The sequence below is a fragment of the Anas acuta genome, chromosome 16, assembly GCF_963932015.1.
Source record: "Anas acuta chromosome 16, bAnaAcu1.1, whole genome shotgun sequence".
NCBI lineage: Eukaryota > Metazoa > Chordata > Aves > Anseriformes > Anatidae > Anas > Anas acuta.
Genome location: NC_088994.1, coordinates 7,050,344 through 7,066,336, shown reverse-complemented (window position 1 = coordinate 7,066,336; position 15,993 = coordinate 7,050,344). Strand labels below are relative to the sequence as shown.

General features: G+C 42.8%; 2 protein-coding genes across 3 annotated transcripts in view; one reads left to right on the top strand and one right to left on the bottom strand.

The window, feature by feature from the left end:
• Window positions 1-72: 72 nt before the first annotated feature.
• EIF6 (eukaryotic translation initiation factor 6) lies at window positions 73-7,744 on the top strand. The gene is made up of 6 exons (XM_068700572.1): window positions 73-258; window positions 358-443; window positions 1,498-1,673; window positions 2,952-3,128; window positions 3,749-3,930; window positions 5,051-7,744. Exons 1-6 carry the CDS (start codon window positions 152-154, stop codon window positions 5,058-5,060), a joined length of 738 nt encoding a protein of 245 aa, XP_068556673.1. The 5' UTR covers window positions 73-151; the 3' UTR covers window positions 5,061-7,744.
• A 947-nt stretch (window positions 7,745-8,691) lies between these two features.
• LOC137865472 (matrix metalloproteinase-24) overlaps window positions 8,692-15,993 on the bottom strand; it is a 44,903-nt gene continuing 37,601 nt past the window's right edge. For both annotated transcript variants that reach the window (XM_068700568.1, XM_068700567.1), the window contains 3 exons: window positions 15,546-15,684; window positions 13,461-13,727; window positions 8,692-11,273 (listed from right to left, as the gene is read on the bottom strand). In XM_068700568.1, coding sequence (XP_068556669.1) covers window positions 10,936-11,273; window positions 13,461-13,727; window positions 15,546-15,684 — 744 coding nt within the window. In that variant the 3' untranslated portion in view covers window positions 8,692-10,935. The remainder of the gene's footprint in view (window positions 11,274-13,460; window positions 13,728-15,545; window positions 15,685-15,993) is intronic.

Here is a 15,993-nt window from a genome sequence, read left to right as displayed (position 1 = left end):
GGGGAGGGGCCGGCGGAGCTCCCGCTCCTCCCGGCGGGCGGGCGGCGCTGTTCCGCGGGGCGCTGCCGGGGCCGCCCCGCCCGCTGCCTTCCGCCCGCCGCCGGGGTCGGGAGCGGCGGAGCCCGCGTGCGTTCCGTGAGGGGCCGCTGCCATGGCCATCCGCGCCAGCTTCGAGAACAACAACGAGCTGGGCTGCTTCGCCAAGCTCACCAACGCCTACTGCCTGGTGGCTATCGGCGGCTCCGAGAACTTCTACAGGTGAGGGAGCCGTGAGGGCCCGGCCCGGCCCGGCTCGGCTCGGCTCGGCTCGGCGGGACCCCCCCGCGGCTGACCCCTAACGGCTCCTTCTCCTTGCAGCGTGTTCGAGGGGGAGCTGTTCGGGACCATCCCGGTGGTGCACGCCTCCATCGCCGGCTGCCGCATCATCGGCAGGATGTGTGTGGGTAGGTGGCGGGGGGCACCCGGCCTCGGGGCCCGCAGGTGGGCGGGCTGGGCTGGGGAGGCCGACGCGTGGCACCCCTCAGCCGGGATTACAGCAAGGCTGTAGGAAATGAAGCTCACCCGATTAAAAATCATAGAATGGCTCGGGTTGGAAGGGACCTTAAAGATCACGTAGTTTCAACCAGGGATGCCACCCACTAGGTGAGGCTGGCCAAGGCCCCATCCAGCCTGGCCTTCAGCACCTTCACGGGTGGGGCACCCACAGCTCCTCTGGGCAGATTGTGCCGGTGCCTCACCGCCCTTACAGTGAAGGATTTCCTCCTTTGCTAAAAAGCAAGCAAACAAACAAGAAAAAACAGCCAGGGTAATAAAGAGCATCTTCTTCTCAAGGCCTGAGGACAGGTTATTGATGCAAATAAATCTGCTTTCTGGTAAACTGGGAGAAGCCATTCCATTTTTTTTTCTGCAGGTTAATGGTTCAGGGCTAGGACTGGAGGGGTGAGGGCAAGGGAGGCATTACAGATGTGAAGGTCAAAGAAAATTCTTTCACCTGTCTCCAGATAGTGGTGTACTATTCAGAAGAGTATGCTTTGTGCTTTCTTTTTGTTCCTGAAAAAATAAAAACGTATCAAAACGTATCTGTCCTATGTTACCAATTTGCTAAAGGAGAGTAACAAAATCAAGTGGAATTTGTAGGCTTTGTGAGGACAACCAGCATCTACTGGGGGAAATCTCATAACAAAGTGTTTCATTGAGAACCTTGTGTTTCCTTCAGTACTGTTAAAAAAGAATAGTGAATAAAAGTAGTGTCATTTACCCATTTACATTCTTTTAAGTTTGTGCTTCATCATGGCTTTCCCTCACCTGTGGCGCCGTGTTATTTTGTTTGGGCTGATTTGTGGGCTTGAAATGAACAGATGGGGTGGGGCAGTTCCAGCCTTTTTCTGAACTGCAGTAAAGTAATAAGCACAATGGAAATAGTTGCTTTTAAAATTACTGTAATGTGGAATTATTTTTCTTTTTTATGTATTACTTTCCTTTTTTTGGTCATTTTAGGGAACAGGCACGGGCTGTTGGTCCCAAGCAGTACAACAGACCAAGAGCTTCAACATATCCGCAATAGCCTTCCAGATTCTGTACGAATTCAGCGAGTAGAAGAGCGTCTCTCCGCACTAGGCAACGTCACTACCTGCAATGACTACGTAGCTCTTGTTCATCCAGATCTTGACAGGGTATACGGCTCTTATGCTTTTACATTCCTTATGGATGCATCTGAAATTATTCTGAAGCTGCAAATGGAGTTTGTAGCTATTGAGGCATACTATAAGTAGCATGAATTTCAGAAGAGTTATGCTAACGGTTAAGCTAATATCATGTAGGAAGCTGTGCTGCCTCACATTTCCTTTATTTTTGGGAGAGAAATCACCGAATTGGATTTGGGACTTTTGACTCTGTTTCAGTTGATCTTCCTCTTCTCCTATAATTATCCTTATTTGTGAATGTGGAGTCTGCTGTAAATTCAGTGTGTGCTCTTGTTTGGTGTGCTGTAGTTAATGGTGGGAAGCCGTGGGATGTGGAAGTTAATTGTCAAGTCTAGTTTGTTATGCGTATGTAAAATTGACCAAAAAAAGAGCATCTATGTGTGTAATAAAGAGCATAACAAATTTGATCAGGACTGTAGCAGTAGTTAAAAAATGCTGCTGATCAAGTTGAAATTTCTAATAGAGTTAGAAGAGATCATAGATGATGCAGTGTGTGTGTTTACAGTGAGGTAAAAGAAAAATGGAAGCTCCTGTATGAAATTTAAAAACAAGGGCAGGGGACATGAAGTTGCTGCCAATTTATGTTTGAGAGCTGATACTTCAATAGCACTAGAGAGGTGAGTTGTGTGGCTACAGCTACTGAAGGTCCTGATGTTTTCTTTCAGTTTGTGCTAAAGGTGATGGAAATGGTATAAGGAGTGCAAAGACAAAAAAGAGGTCAAGGTAAAAGCCTTTGCAGGCAATACTCAAATAAAAGTCTTTGCAGCATACTATGTTTTAAGTGTAAAAAGTATGGTAAGATGGCCAGAAAGGGAGAAATCAAAACCAGTTACAATGAAAACCTGCTGAGCTTTATTTGGAAGGGAAAGAAGTTCTTAGAGTTATGCAGAAGGTTAAGACAGTACTCAGGTCTGGGCAAAAAAGGACTGATTCACAGGGGAATACCTACACAACAGGTGTTGACACAGTTCATGTACTGCCAGCATCTTTGAGAAAAAGGGGAGGAAGAGCACTTCTCAGTGGTGGTGTGTTTAGTTATAGGAGCCTTGCTTCCAGCTCAAGTGTGCACAGGTAAGTGGAAACACCTCTGGAGTACAGAGGTTGATGGAGAAGAGTAAGAGCATTTTATGATGATTTGATTGCAGTGCGTGGTGAAAGGATCCCAACTAGTTCTTTGCAAGAATAGCTTGACTTCAAATTCTAGAATACCATTGTGCTGAGGATTTTGTTCTCTTTCTCTGTTTGCAGGAGACTGAAGAGATCTTGGCAGATGTACTAAAGGTTGAAGTATTCAGGCAGACTGTAGCAGATCAGGTGCTGGTAGGAAGTTACTGTGTTTTTAGTAACCAAGGAGGAATTGTGCACCCCAAAACATCAATTGATGATCAGGATGAACTGTCTTCATTGCTCCAGGTTCCACTTGTGGTAAGGCATTTGTGTTTTTTCTTGCTGCTCCCTTCCATTTCTGTTTTATGGTTTTAAAGTTTCTGCAGTCTCATGGTCTCCTAGGTACTGTTTTCACTGCAGGGCTGTTCCAAAAGGGAGATGAGGCGAAGTCCTGAAGGAGGCCAGTCTTCTGAGATGTTTTCTCCACCTTTTCTGAGTTTGAATAAGCTGCATAGAGGCTTTAGTTTGCTTCTGAAACATTGCTCTGCTGAGATTATGCAAGATTTGCTGATTCATTCATATGGAATATGAAATTGTCTGGTTTGGCTAAAGGCACATTTCAAAAAAATCTAGTAATAAAATCCTGTGCTGGCTCAGTTGGATTTGTTAATTTCAAGATTGCTATGCTTTTATGCTTGTTTGTTAGATTTGTTATTTTTAACTGAATGTCACAAAATGTTCTTTCCAGATACTGCAGGCTATCTGTTGACTTTTAAGTGTTTAAGTAAAATCTTTGTTGATGGCAGAAGCTTTAATCTTTTCAGGGGTGTGAGTTGAGGCCCTCTACTTAAGACCTAGTAATAAGGAAATGTAACAAAATGTGGTGATGTCAGTGTGCTCTGCAAACTACTGCTGATTTTTTTTTTTTTCTTCCATAGGCTGGAACAGTGAATCGTGGCAGTGAGGTCATTGCGGCAGGAATGGTTGTAAATGACTGGTGTGCCTTCTGTGGACTGGACACAACCAGCACAGAGCTCTCCGTCATTGAGAGTATCTTCAGGTTGAACGAAGCTCAGCCAAGTACCATTGCTACCAATATGAGAGATTCCTTGATTGACAGGTAAGGAGGATACAGCTTCATCTATAATCATAATCGAAACAGGCAAGATCTTACTGTAAGGAAGCTATAACACTAGCTGTTTTTCAAAGTTGATTTCTCTCTTTGCTTCCTCTTTGCTTTTATTGGGTTACTGACGAGAATTACCTTGTTGCAGAAAGGTTTGGTTTATGTAGTTGATAAGCACTCTTAGTCATGAATCATGACTGCATTAACAGTTCTTGTTGCATTTAGAATTGCAAGATTTTTTTTTTTTTCTGAGGAAACATAAAAGTAGCCACTTCAACTTTCAGATACTTTTGTTCTAAATGCCAGTGCTAAGCTTATGACACCTATGATTTTTTTTATTTACTTATTTATTAATGGAAAACAAATCTTGTTTTAAAAGTCAAGCGAAGTTACTGGCATTTTAACATCTTGGCTTTTTTTTTTTTTTTTCAAGCCTTTATGTCAAAGGTTTTGTCCAAGTGGAATGCAGGTTATCTTTTTTTTTGTCTGCCTGGACTGGTAGTGATAGAGGACCTTCCCCACTTGTTGATATATACAAAAACTTTTACAGGGTTTAGGCATGGCTTATAGGTGAATGTCCAATGCGAACTTCATTTGGACTTTCAACTGATTGTAACTCTTATCATTGCAGTAATGCTAGAGGTGTGCTTTTGAGCTGCTTAGGCCACTGTAATTTACTTACAGAGTTCTCAGTTCTCATAAAAATGTATGGGAATGGTTTATGGCATAGAGAAAGAATAAGGAATTCCTTAATTCCTTCCAATGAAGAACTGTTTGAAAGAGTTATTCTTACCTTCACAGTTCCTATGTAAAGGCCTTGTGCTTCTGAGCACAGCATAAAACCATAATTAAACTTGTGCTAAGCTTTTAATAACTGCTTAGACAAGACTGATTTTCTTGCCTTTGCCAACTTGACGAATGTGTTCTTAGAGCTAGCTGTTAGCAGTCACCAGGTCTCCTTCACTCTTTTCACAAACTCATATGTTCTAGGAAGGGAAATTTGCTACTGGTCCTTTGTAGCTGGAGGTTGAGAACTGACTATACTGGTGTTTGGAAATGTTTTCTGCACTGTGGCACTCATTTTCTAAATCTCATTTCTGTTTTGTCTTTTTAGCTTGACATGAGCAGTGTTGGTTCAGGAAGCTCCTAAAGAGTGAAGTGTCAAGCAGCAGTTTGGATTACAGACATCTAGATCTTCTGTTGTTTCTGCAGGCCCAGCACCAGGAAGAGGCTACAAAAACAAATGTAGTGTTTTGTAAACTAAGTATTGTTGCAAAATGTGACAAATAACATATATAAGTTGCAAATATGGAATGCTTTCTAACCCTTTGCTAATGTTCTCCAGTTTTTCTTCAGTTGTGCTTTCTTTGTGATGCTGACCGAGGCCCTCAATTTAGCCCACAATATTTACTTTTGTCTTTTGGATATTGATCACTAGAGATTGTTTTGCCTTAAATAGCAGATCAGAGTTCTGCTGCGCAGCAGACTGTTTAAGCACGTATATGGCACTGCCTTCTCTTTTCACAGTCTTGCTAAAGAGTAATATTTCTGCTGTAAGTGAACTTAAGAGCCCTTTGCATTTTGTATACCAAAAATATAGTAGTTTACTTACCAAAAAATAATTTGGAAAGCATCACCTGTTCTTGTGACCTGACTTGCAGCTATTCTCATAGGGCTGGTGATTCTGAAGTGATTAGCTCAGATTAGAAATGGAGTTTCTCTAAGAAGTTAATACAGGGACTTAACAGCCAAGTGTGACTGCTTCCAAAGCAGTGGTATTTGATCTGTTGTCTGCAGATGTCTGGTGACATATATGCTACTTCAGAGGCATCTGCAAAAGAGCCTGGAAAAACGTACAGTTGCCAGTAGGCTTAAATGTGCTGTACGGGAGTTGGCCACCTACACTGGAAAACTCTTAAAAGTCAGCACATCAAAAAGGGTTGAAGAATGTCATCTTGAGTTACCTTGGAGACAAAGGTTAGGTAACGCAGTTGTAAACAGTTACTGCATTCAGTAATATGTTTTGGGTTTGGGAGCTTGCTATTGAAGAGTTCTGCTTTTGTCTAGCAGTGACAGTGACATAAACGCTGCTTTCAGGTAGAAGATAGTCATTTACTTCTAAACAGAGCTACTGCTCCTTGACTTCTCATTTCAGTTGCTTTTCTTGTGCTTGCTTGGTACAGGTATGTTGAACGCATACAAATGTCTCTACTTCCTATCCAAAGGGTATATGGAAGCTGCCTGCTTGCTTCCATGTAGCTGTATTATTCTCAGCTGGATTCTCTTGAGGAGTTAAGTCCTGAAGGCAGTTAGGGCAGAGCTCTTTTTTTGGCCCTGGTGGTTCAGGCTCTGTAGAATATTAAATAAACCTCCACATACGTTAGACTGTCAGGATGTTTAGGGAATGATTTATAAGTTTTGGGTTGATTAAAGGTTGTTCCTTAGAGTTTTAAGTGAGGATTGCCATAAGATTGTCTCTGGTAATAGCAAGCCCTGTTATCTAGCTTGTCTAGAATGGTGACAGGCAGGGGCTGCCATTTCCAGATAGCTCACCTGTTCTCTGCCACTGGGGAAGCCTATAAGCAGGTTACAGCTCTTCATATAATTTGGCTAACAATTTCTGGTGCCTGTGGCCCCTTTAACGCAGTGGACAACCTTTTTTGTCACTGATTTCAGGTTTCTTCCTCTTAGCAAGTCTCAGTATTTCGAGTTTGACACTGTTTTTCTTTGGTCACCTCACAGGGTTCTGATAAGGAATAAATGGTCGTCTGACCATCGCTGTGGGTGTTAGCATATATTCATCAAGTGTGAAATGAGTAAAACTGCATTTTTTGTCTCTACTTTTAATTACAGTCATTATGCAGAAATCCTAGTTTGTATTAATGAACTTGATACGTGTTAAAAATTGCTTATATAATAATATAAGATATAATAATCCAGTTTCTGTGAAATCCAAATCCTTAAATAAGAAAGATACTAGGACAATGTTGGCGATAGAAATATGCCAGAGTGAGAGACAGACAGAAGAATAAGGTATTACTAACTGTGATGTATGACCTCCTATGAGTATTGCATTGAAACCTGGGAACTGGAAGGTGGCAAACATGTTATCACTTAAAAACAAAGGGTTTGTGGGAATTCTGAACTAGTAAGGTGGACCTGTGTACAAAGAAAACTACCAGAAACTAGTGAAGAGTGAAAGTAGTAGAAATGTGGATATATGATAGCATGAGAGAGCATAAACCTGGTGCTTTAATGGCAAGACCAACAAAGCCTATGGAGTTATTTAAAGATGAAGTTTCTTTGTAATCTATCTGAACTTCCAAAAGGTATTTGCAAGGTATTGTGCCAAAGGCTTCTAAAGACCCTGAATAATCCTATGGAATGAGAGGGAGGCTCTTTCGTGTGTTAGAGGATGGGGGGGAAAAAGAGCAAAAAGCTGAATTTTTCACCGGATTTTTATAGGGAGCTCAGCTGGAAGCCATGATGTTCAGCTTATTGTGTCCTGTTTAGTACAGGCAGTGGATTAGTGGAGCGAAGTTTACTCAAAATGATTCATTCTGACTAATAGGGATGAGGACTACCTGATGTGGTGATGGGAGCTTGTGTTGAGGTGTAATGACCAATTACAAGGCAGAAGCTGATCCCTCTTAGAGTGGAGGCCCACCTCTGTTAAGACTGTAGTGATTGTATGACTGTAGTGATTAATTGCTGATTGTATTTCCCTGCATATTTATCTGGAAAAATGAATGTACTTTACTGGTGATCAAATTATTCCCAGTCAAAATGTGGAGGAAAAAAAAAAGAATGCAAAAAATGGGCTGCACCTTGGAGGAGCTGAAACTGCTGCGCTCAAGGTAAGCATGCCAGGACTGTCTTCTGTACAGATGGCACATACTGCAGGGCAGTGTGTATCAGTTGAGTAAGCACTGATGTTCCCTGCTCCCCTGTGGTGGCAATGTGTCCTGGTTCTGTGTGTCCGGACAAGAACTGGAATGTGGCCACCTGTCCCTGGAGGCGCTGATGGAAGGCGTGCTGAGTCAGTACTCGGGTGATGTGCTTGTTTTGCATTGGATTGCATTGGACAGGATCTCAGCAAAAAGCTCAGACATGGGAATATAAGGAACTGTTCCCTATGTGAATATTAACATTTGTGTCTGGATCCAGGTCACTCCAGGATTGCACAGGTGTTAATCTAACTAAAAGTGAGATGACAATGGAGTGAACTGGGTTGTACTTGCAGAGTAAATGGGCGAACTGCTCATCTACCTGCCTCAGACCCCCCAAGTGCCAACGCTTGTAGCTGTTGAGGGCTGTTTCTCAGCAACTAAAATGCTTACAGAAACATCTTATGCCCCTGGAAATCACGGACTTCAGTTACAACATTTACCTGCACCCAGAGGTGCACTGAACAAGCAGTTCAGTGTGCATCAGCAGCCAGTTACGAGGTGGTGATAAAAGGCACCAAACTATTTCTCCAGTTCTTTAAAGCATCGGTTCTTCATGGAACGCTGGACTTTGGCACTATAGGGCAGAAGGCTTACCTTATTGCAGCAGGGTGCCTGATTTTACAGGGCAATATGTAGCTGTCTGAGGAAACAGCTGAGCTTGCTTCAGACCAGCATCATGCACATGCTGCTTGTACAACTTGGCACTAAGTATAAAATTTTGAAGAAAAATATCTACAGCTGGGCACTAAGAAAAAAAAAAAAAAACACCCCTCCCTCATACCCCAAAAAGAGACATTTCTCTTGGTTGTTTTTTTTTTTTTTTTTTTTAATGATGGCTGTTGGAAGTTGCTCAGAGGTTTGGGCTGTCACAGTCCCAGAAGAGATGGCAGCGTACAGATGAGTTTGATGTGCCATGTGGCTGTGGCATTCATAGTGTGCATTCTACCACATATATAGTACACATAGCAACATACAGAGTAGCATGTAGGGGGGAGTGTCTAATTGATAGCTCTGATTTCATTTGGTCCTTTGCACTCCTTCATCCATCATGAGACATAACCACATTTTTTCACTAAAATTCAGTTTTGCATCTACTAGCTTCTCACTTATTTCATAATATGTTTGTAATACTTTTTAAACACAAAAAACAGCGTGGCTATGGAAATTAATTATGAAAGACAAAATACAGTTTGAGACCACATGTTATGCAGTCCTAGTGGGCTTCACTAAGAAGTATCTATTTGTCTGTCTGGCTTCATCATAGCAATAGTTGAATCCTAGTTAGAAATTCAGAATGCTAACAATCTTTCTGCTTCTTCATTCCTCATCGTTGTAATTACAAATATTCATAGCATGTTTGTCAAGAAAATAAAAGTCCTTGGATTTTTTTTCCATAGCTGACATGGAGCTGTATTTTTCTATACTAGTTGGACATTCTGTGCATTGAACTTCTATTGCACTGAATAAAATTCAGTTATAGGCAGAGGGCTTACACTAATCACCTATTCCCTATAGTGAGCGTGCAAAGCAGTTCATATGCTTACATGAATGGCACTTTTGTACTGGGCAGGACTTCATTAGATTGCATTGCAGGAGACTCTTCTGCTTCTAGTTAACATGGTAGGAGTATTGGCATCAATACGAAAATGGACTAAGTTTGTGGTTAGGACACAAAATCCTAAACCATTTACAATTGTAACAGGGATAAGCAGAAGCTACTGATGTGGGAAGAGAGTCGTGAAAAGTTACTAACTGAAAGTTCAGGTTTTTATTTAGTGTTTACCTGATTTTTATGGCTCTGTCAAATGTGGCTAGTAATGAACTCATTCTACTGTGTAGCATGCTTCCTTTGGTCCTCGCCAAATTCTTGCATGTGAAGAAGTGAGCAAAAACAAACAACAAATTTCAAAGTCATACGATGTTTGTAACATCTACAGGGATTGGTTTTAGTTTTATAAACAGGCCTAATCCTTACTGTATCTTGACTATTTCAGCAAAATATACTGACGATCTCACTCCAAAAAAAAAACATTTCCATTTTCCTGAAACCCAACATACAAATTCTACAGTCTAGTTACACATGCCACATAACAACAATTCATCTTTTCCCAGCATCTTTACAGGGGCAGAGTGCAGTCTACGTCTGTACATTTTTCGTTATACTGGTAATTATTGGTTCATTGTTTCTGGCTGATGGGAGCTTAAAACAGCATCATATGACATCTAAATATTTCATTAATGGCTCCCAAAACAAAAGCGTATTCTCTTCCCCCCCCCCCCTCCCCCCCCTTTTTTTAAGACTCAATTACTTTTTGTCTTTAGATTGTCCCAATCTAGGACTTGATATCACCAAGTAACATTATGGTGTCTGTTTTGGTGCTTCTTGAGCTTCTGCTCTGCACTCGTTTACCTCTCGGAGTACTTAATGGTTCCTCATGCACTGTGCTGAGTGGCAGCATCGATTAGTTATGAATGTACAAAACATCTGACCAGCAGGTATTGGAAAATTGTTTCCAGGTAATTCCCTGTTTTTTTGTAATAAACAAAGAAGATCTTTTAGAATGGCTCAGCATCAGAATGTCTTCTTACAGTACTGAATTGTTCCTGTTCATAGATTCCATGATCTTAATTCATTTATGAGACAGCTATTAAAAAAATGGTTCTGTTCAGAGGTGGTTTAGCTACACTGGAGAATGCTGGGTTTAACAGGGAGCACTGATGCAGGGAACTGAAGGAAGTTTCCCAGGTCAGTTGAAACGTCTGAAGAAAATCTGTCTTGAAGTCTCAAATCTCTGATGTTTGCAGAGTGAGCCTGTGGAGAATGGCACGCCAAGACTGACACGACTGAGGCAGTTAGAAGGAATGAGGCTCCACATTGTAAGGTTGCCTGCATTTTTTCCAGTTTTTCTGCTTCTTTCAGTCCCAGGATGTCCAAAACTTGTAAGTCACTGAAGTAGTTTTGTTTGGTAGGCTTTTTTAATGCTTTTTTTTTTTTTTTTTTGTCCATATCCTCATCAGATCAATGAGTTGAAATGTGCAGCTGACTGTGTCATACCCATTCCTGGACAGGTCTTTTGTAATACACAACGTTTTGCTGCACCTCTTTGTTTTTAAACTGGAAGATTGTGTACACCAAGACAAGGATACACAGAGACAAAATGCAAGGGATCACAACTGCAATAGCATTTACAGTGCTAGGCACATCGTTTATTGTCACCATAATATCCACATCATCGTGAGGAAGGCGCCTGTCTTTGCTTCTTTCAACATCCTTCTGATTACAGCCCATCCAGTCTTTGAGGATTGACCGGGGATAGCCTGGCTCCACACTCAGCCTCTGGTTATCGAACTTCCAATACTCCTTCCCTTTGTAGAAGTAGGTATAAACTAGGAGACAAAACAGAGAATATTTCTCATCACACTATTTCCAACAGGTTAAATTGTGCACATGTGAGGGTGTACAGAGAGCCTGAAAGGCTGGAGGGTGGTAGCTGTCTAGGTCAATAGTGCAATCATCTAAGGCATTCCAAAGCCATGGAAGTAAGATGACATTTTTAGAGCTTGATTAAAAGGAGAAACAGAAGGGATACCATCCAGTTGGACCTGGAAAGGCTTGAGATGTGGGCCTGTGCAAACCTTATGAGGCTCAACAAGGCCAAATGCAAGGTCCTGCACCTGGGATGGGGCAATCCCAAGCACAAATACAGCCTGGGTGAAGAATGGATTGAGAGGAAGCTGGGGGTGTTGGTTGATGGGATGCTCAACATGTGTGCTTGCATCCCAGAAAGCCAACCATATCCTGGGCTGCATCAAAAGAAGTGGGGCCAGTAGGGCAAAGGAGGGGATTGCCCACCTCAGCTCTGCCCTTGCAAGACCCCACGTGGAGTGCTGTGTTCAGGTCTGGTTCCCACCACATAAAGAGGATGTGGACCTGTTGGAGTGCGTCCAGAGGAGGGCAGTGAGGATCATGAGAGGGCTGGAACACCTGTCCTATGGAGACAGTCTGAAAGAGTTGGGGTTGTTCAGCCTAGGGGAGAGATGGTTCTGGGGAGACCTTACAGTGGCCTTCCAATACCTTAAGGGGGCCTACAGGAAAGCTGGGGAAGGACTCTGTCAGGGGCTGTAGTGAGGAGACGGGGTAATGGCTTTAAACTAAAAGAAAGTAGATTTATATTAGATGTAAGGAAGAAATTTAAGGATAGTGAGACCCTAGCCCAGGCTGCCCAGAGAAGCTGTGGATACCCCACCCCTGGCAGTGCCCAAGGCCAGGCTGGATGGGGCTTTGTGCAGCTTGGGCTGGTGGGAGGGGTCCCTGCCCATGGCAGGGGGTTGGAACTAAATGATCCTTAAGGACCACTTTCAACCCAAACAATCCTGACTTTTTCTACAATTCTATGATTTGAGAAGCCCTAACTTCTTGTTTGGCTTGTGGGTGCAATGTTGCTCACAGAACACCATTCCCCTTGGCCAAGACAAGCTGATGACAGGATTTAAGCTGTGAATAACAAAAATACTGAGCTCACTTCTCTCCACCTAAATTTTAGTGTGTTCTGTAGTGATTTGTTTTTTACTAAAGCATCTGTAATATTTACTTATCATTATCAAGCCGTTAACAGTCTGAAGAATGACAGTGTTTGCCTTGGTGTGATACTATTTGGATGGATACACAAGTGTTTCTCTTTACCCCACCTGAGAGAGCAAATACTGAATAAGACAAGTCCTTTTGATGACAGAATCTGAAAGATTTGGACTTAGTTAAGAAACAGTCTTGTCCTGCTGCTAATAACAGGCAGATGGTTTATGCTACATATTGTCTGAAGTATCCTTCATCTCTACAGAGGACTCCAAGGTTCCTTTTTTAATCACTCTTAAGTGATTTTTTTTGGGGGGGAGGGGAAAAAAAGGGAAAGGAACACCAGTGAAAGTGATGGCTCTCCTTTATCTAGTCTCCTGCTTAGCTGGCTGTCACTGCAGTATTCCAGATGTATTGGAAAGCCCAACCCTAGAGACCTTGTCCCACACCACAAGTGGGACAAGGGCTCAATGGACAAACCCCTTCTGTTAGTTCTTTCCTAGTTGGTGGAAAAGGAAGAAATCTTCAAGTCAGAGAAAGAAATGCACTGGAAGGAGCCTCTAGAGGTCCAAACCCATGCTCGGGGCATGTCTAACTTCAAAGTACATCCAGAAGGTTGGAACCCGTAATAGGGAGAGAGCAACTAAGCTAGCTACAGCTAAGAGAACAGGAGAAAAAAACAAGGTATGGCATCCCCACAGCCTGGGAAAGCTTGGTTAGGGACTGTTGTGGAAGCAAAACCAGAAAAAGTCCTTTTCCCATTCCAAATGGCTAGTATTAGAGTAATGTGTTTTAGTGGCTTGGAGGTACCTGGGCTGGGATGAGGGTCAGGAAGAACTGCAGACTGCCTGTGCTTGCAGGTGTCACTGTGGCCTTGGGAAGCCTGAGATGTGAGTCCTACCTCAGTGGAAAAATTTGGAACACCCCAAACCCAACAACACAACTCCTGAGCTCAGCAAGATACTATTGGCCTAATTTGTATAACGATTACAGATACATACAGCCTTCTTTGCTGATAAAAGCTCCCTGTGGTGCCTGAGGGATTCCTCTCCACACAGTGATGGGCTTTGGGTATCCTGGGTCCGTTGCTCTCTTGTCCTCGTTGTATCTCCAATACCTGTCTCCTTTGAAGAAGTAGGTTTTGCCTACAGGCTCCCAGCGCAAAGCCGTGTCAATGCCTTCCCGGGGCAGACAGTTACCCAGCTCCACCAAACTGTGTGGGTATCCTGGCTCTGCTGTCACTTCTTTAAAAACCCAGTATTTATCTCCTGGAGATGAACAGGGATACAAGCAACATATGAGTATGCCTAATTAGTAGGTAAAGTGATACAAATGAAAAACACCTACACTGAACCACAGCATGGTGATGACTTCTGGGCTTAAATGTATTATGTGAAAAGTTCCTCCTTGGCATTTTAAACCTGAAACCTCTTGATTTCATTTGACACTCTAGCTCTTGTTTTGGAAACATTAAACAATGCTTTCCCATTCACATCCTCTAGGCCAGTCTTGATTTAAAAAGCTTCTCTCACATCCTGTCTTTGTCAGCTCTCATTCAGGCTGAGGAGTTATAGGATATTTAATTGTTCCTTGTAGAAGGCCAGTCCATACTTTTTGCTAATTTCCATTGCCTTTCTTAGAGCCTTCTCTAGTTTTAATACATTTTACTGAGCTGAGGGACTGAAGCCGCATGCAGTATATTAGAAGTCCACATGTACTTTGCATCTGTACGGGGGCACGGTGATGGTTTCCAGTTACTCTTCCTTGCTTACAATTTGATCATGTTCAGAAACTGTCACAGCGCAAGGAGATGATATGGGCCTCACATGAAGATGGCCATATGGACTCTTCAGAGAAAGCACCCATAACACATTTTTCCAGCATCTTGAACAGATGTGAGCAGATCATGACACAGATGCTCACATTGCACTGACAGGAAACAATATGTAGGAAACAGTAGTGTGCCCCTCTTAGACTAGAACAAGGACCGGGACTATAAATCAAGTGCCATGTACCTTCCATAAAAGCCACCAACATGCTTTAAGTCAACTAGCCATATTGATGCCTCACTGATCTCATTATGAACAACCTCTTGTTACAGATGTTTAATGGAAGCCTTTGATTAATGGGCAGTGGCCACAATTAAAGGTCTTCTTCAAGGATACTGACTACATTCTTCCTAATATTTCCCCAGACTCTTCTGATCAAGGTGTCAAAACCTTCATAGTTGTCTAGAAGTGTGGTTTGGGGTTGCCCTGTATCTAGAGAAGCTCCAACACGATGCCACAACATGTTCAAGGAGACAGGCAGGAGCCTCACTCCCTGAGAAACAGGAACTGTTTCTCATTACCTGGAATTACATGGAAGCCAATATCTACTGAACTATATTAGCTTTATACAGAGATTGTACTGGCAAGGCCAACCCACACTAAGGAATATGTTAAGGCTTGTCTATCACATTGGAAGGTGAAAATCAAAGGAGAACTTTTATGTATGGCTCAGCTGTTAGAAGGACTAACAACCATTAGTAAAAATGTAGCAAAAATATGTAAGAAAAAGACAGGTCTGTGCTAACAGCCTCCCTGTTCCATTTATTCTTGTACAGCCCACATTGCTTACTGGACTAAAATGTTTTAGGGGTGTTGTCACAGCAACTACCTTTGCTAGTGCCTCTAGGGCAGAGAATATGAGCCCTGTGTGACTCAGCTGCATGGCAAATAGTCACCCAAGCACTTCTACATGGGCATAGAGATATTTTCAAGACTGCAGGAGGTCCTGTAGCTGAACTTTCAACCCAAGTTGCAACTGACTGACTCACTGAACTCCCTTTGTAGCAGACTTTGACCCAGGAGAGCAGATCTGTCCCTGAACATGATGGTATATAGGCCAGCAGTAAAGCCTCAGGAGGCTGCGCAGCACCAGTGATCTGCACTGTTCTGCAGCAGTTTGCACTTGGCAAATGAGCAAGGAGAGAAGTGCCCCCTTGGAAAAGGACAGGGATTCAGTGAACCCATTTTCATCATCTTAATGCTTTAATTGTGTGATGCAAGGCAGGTGTAGCAGGCTCATACTGAAATATACTGTACCTTTGAAGAAAACAAATTTTCCATCAGACCTCTCGTAGGCTGCATCAATCTTTGCGGGAAGACCTTTCCAGAACTGCTCAATTTGCATGGGATATCCTTCCTGCACCCGGTTGTTGCGCAGACGCCAGAACCAGCGATCCTGAGAAAATCAGAAAGCTCTTCAGACTGAGTACTTTCATCCTGCAGTCTGGCATCAAGCACTACTAATCCATGCCTAAGCCTGTAGCCATTAAAGGTAGAAGTCCTGGTCTGGATGAGAGCTCCAATGCTGCCCAACACCAATCCCAGTGAGGGAAGCACTTCATGGGGAAGATGGCAGCCAAAAGGGTAACAAGATGATTATTGGTACTGTGAAAAAGGATGGACAGAAGGAGAAGAAAAAAAAGCAGGGGGAAGCAAGTTTACAGTTATATGACCTCCCAGGAGAGCTGGTGCTCAACTGTCTGAC

Coding starts and splice junctions, on each gene's coding strand:
- EIF6 (XM_068700572.1), top strand. CDS start 152: ATGGCCATCCGCGCCAGCTTCGAGAACAACAACGAGCTGGGCTGCTTC. Junction 444..1,497: donor CATCGGCAGGATGTGTGTGG/GTAGGTGGCGGG, acceptor TGGTCATTTTAG/GGAACAGGCACGGGCTGTTG. Junction 1,674..2,951: donor TTCATCCAGATCTTGACAGG/GTATACGGCTCT, acceptor CTCTGTTTGCAG/GAGACTGAAGAGATCTTGGC.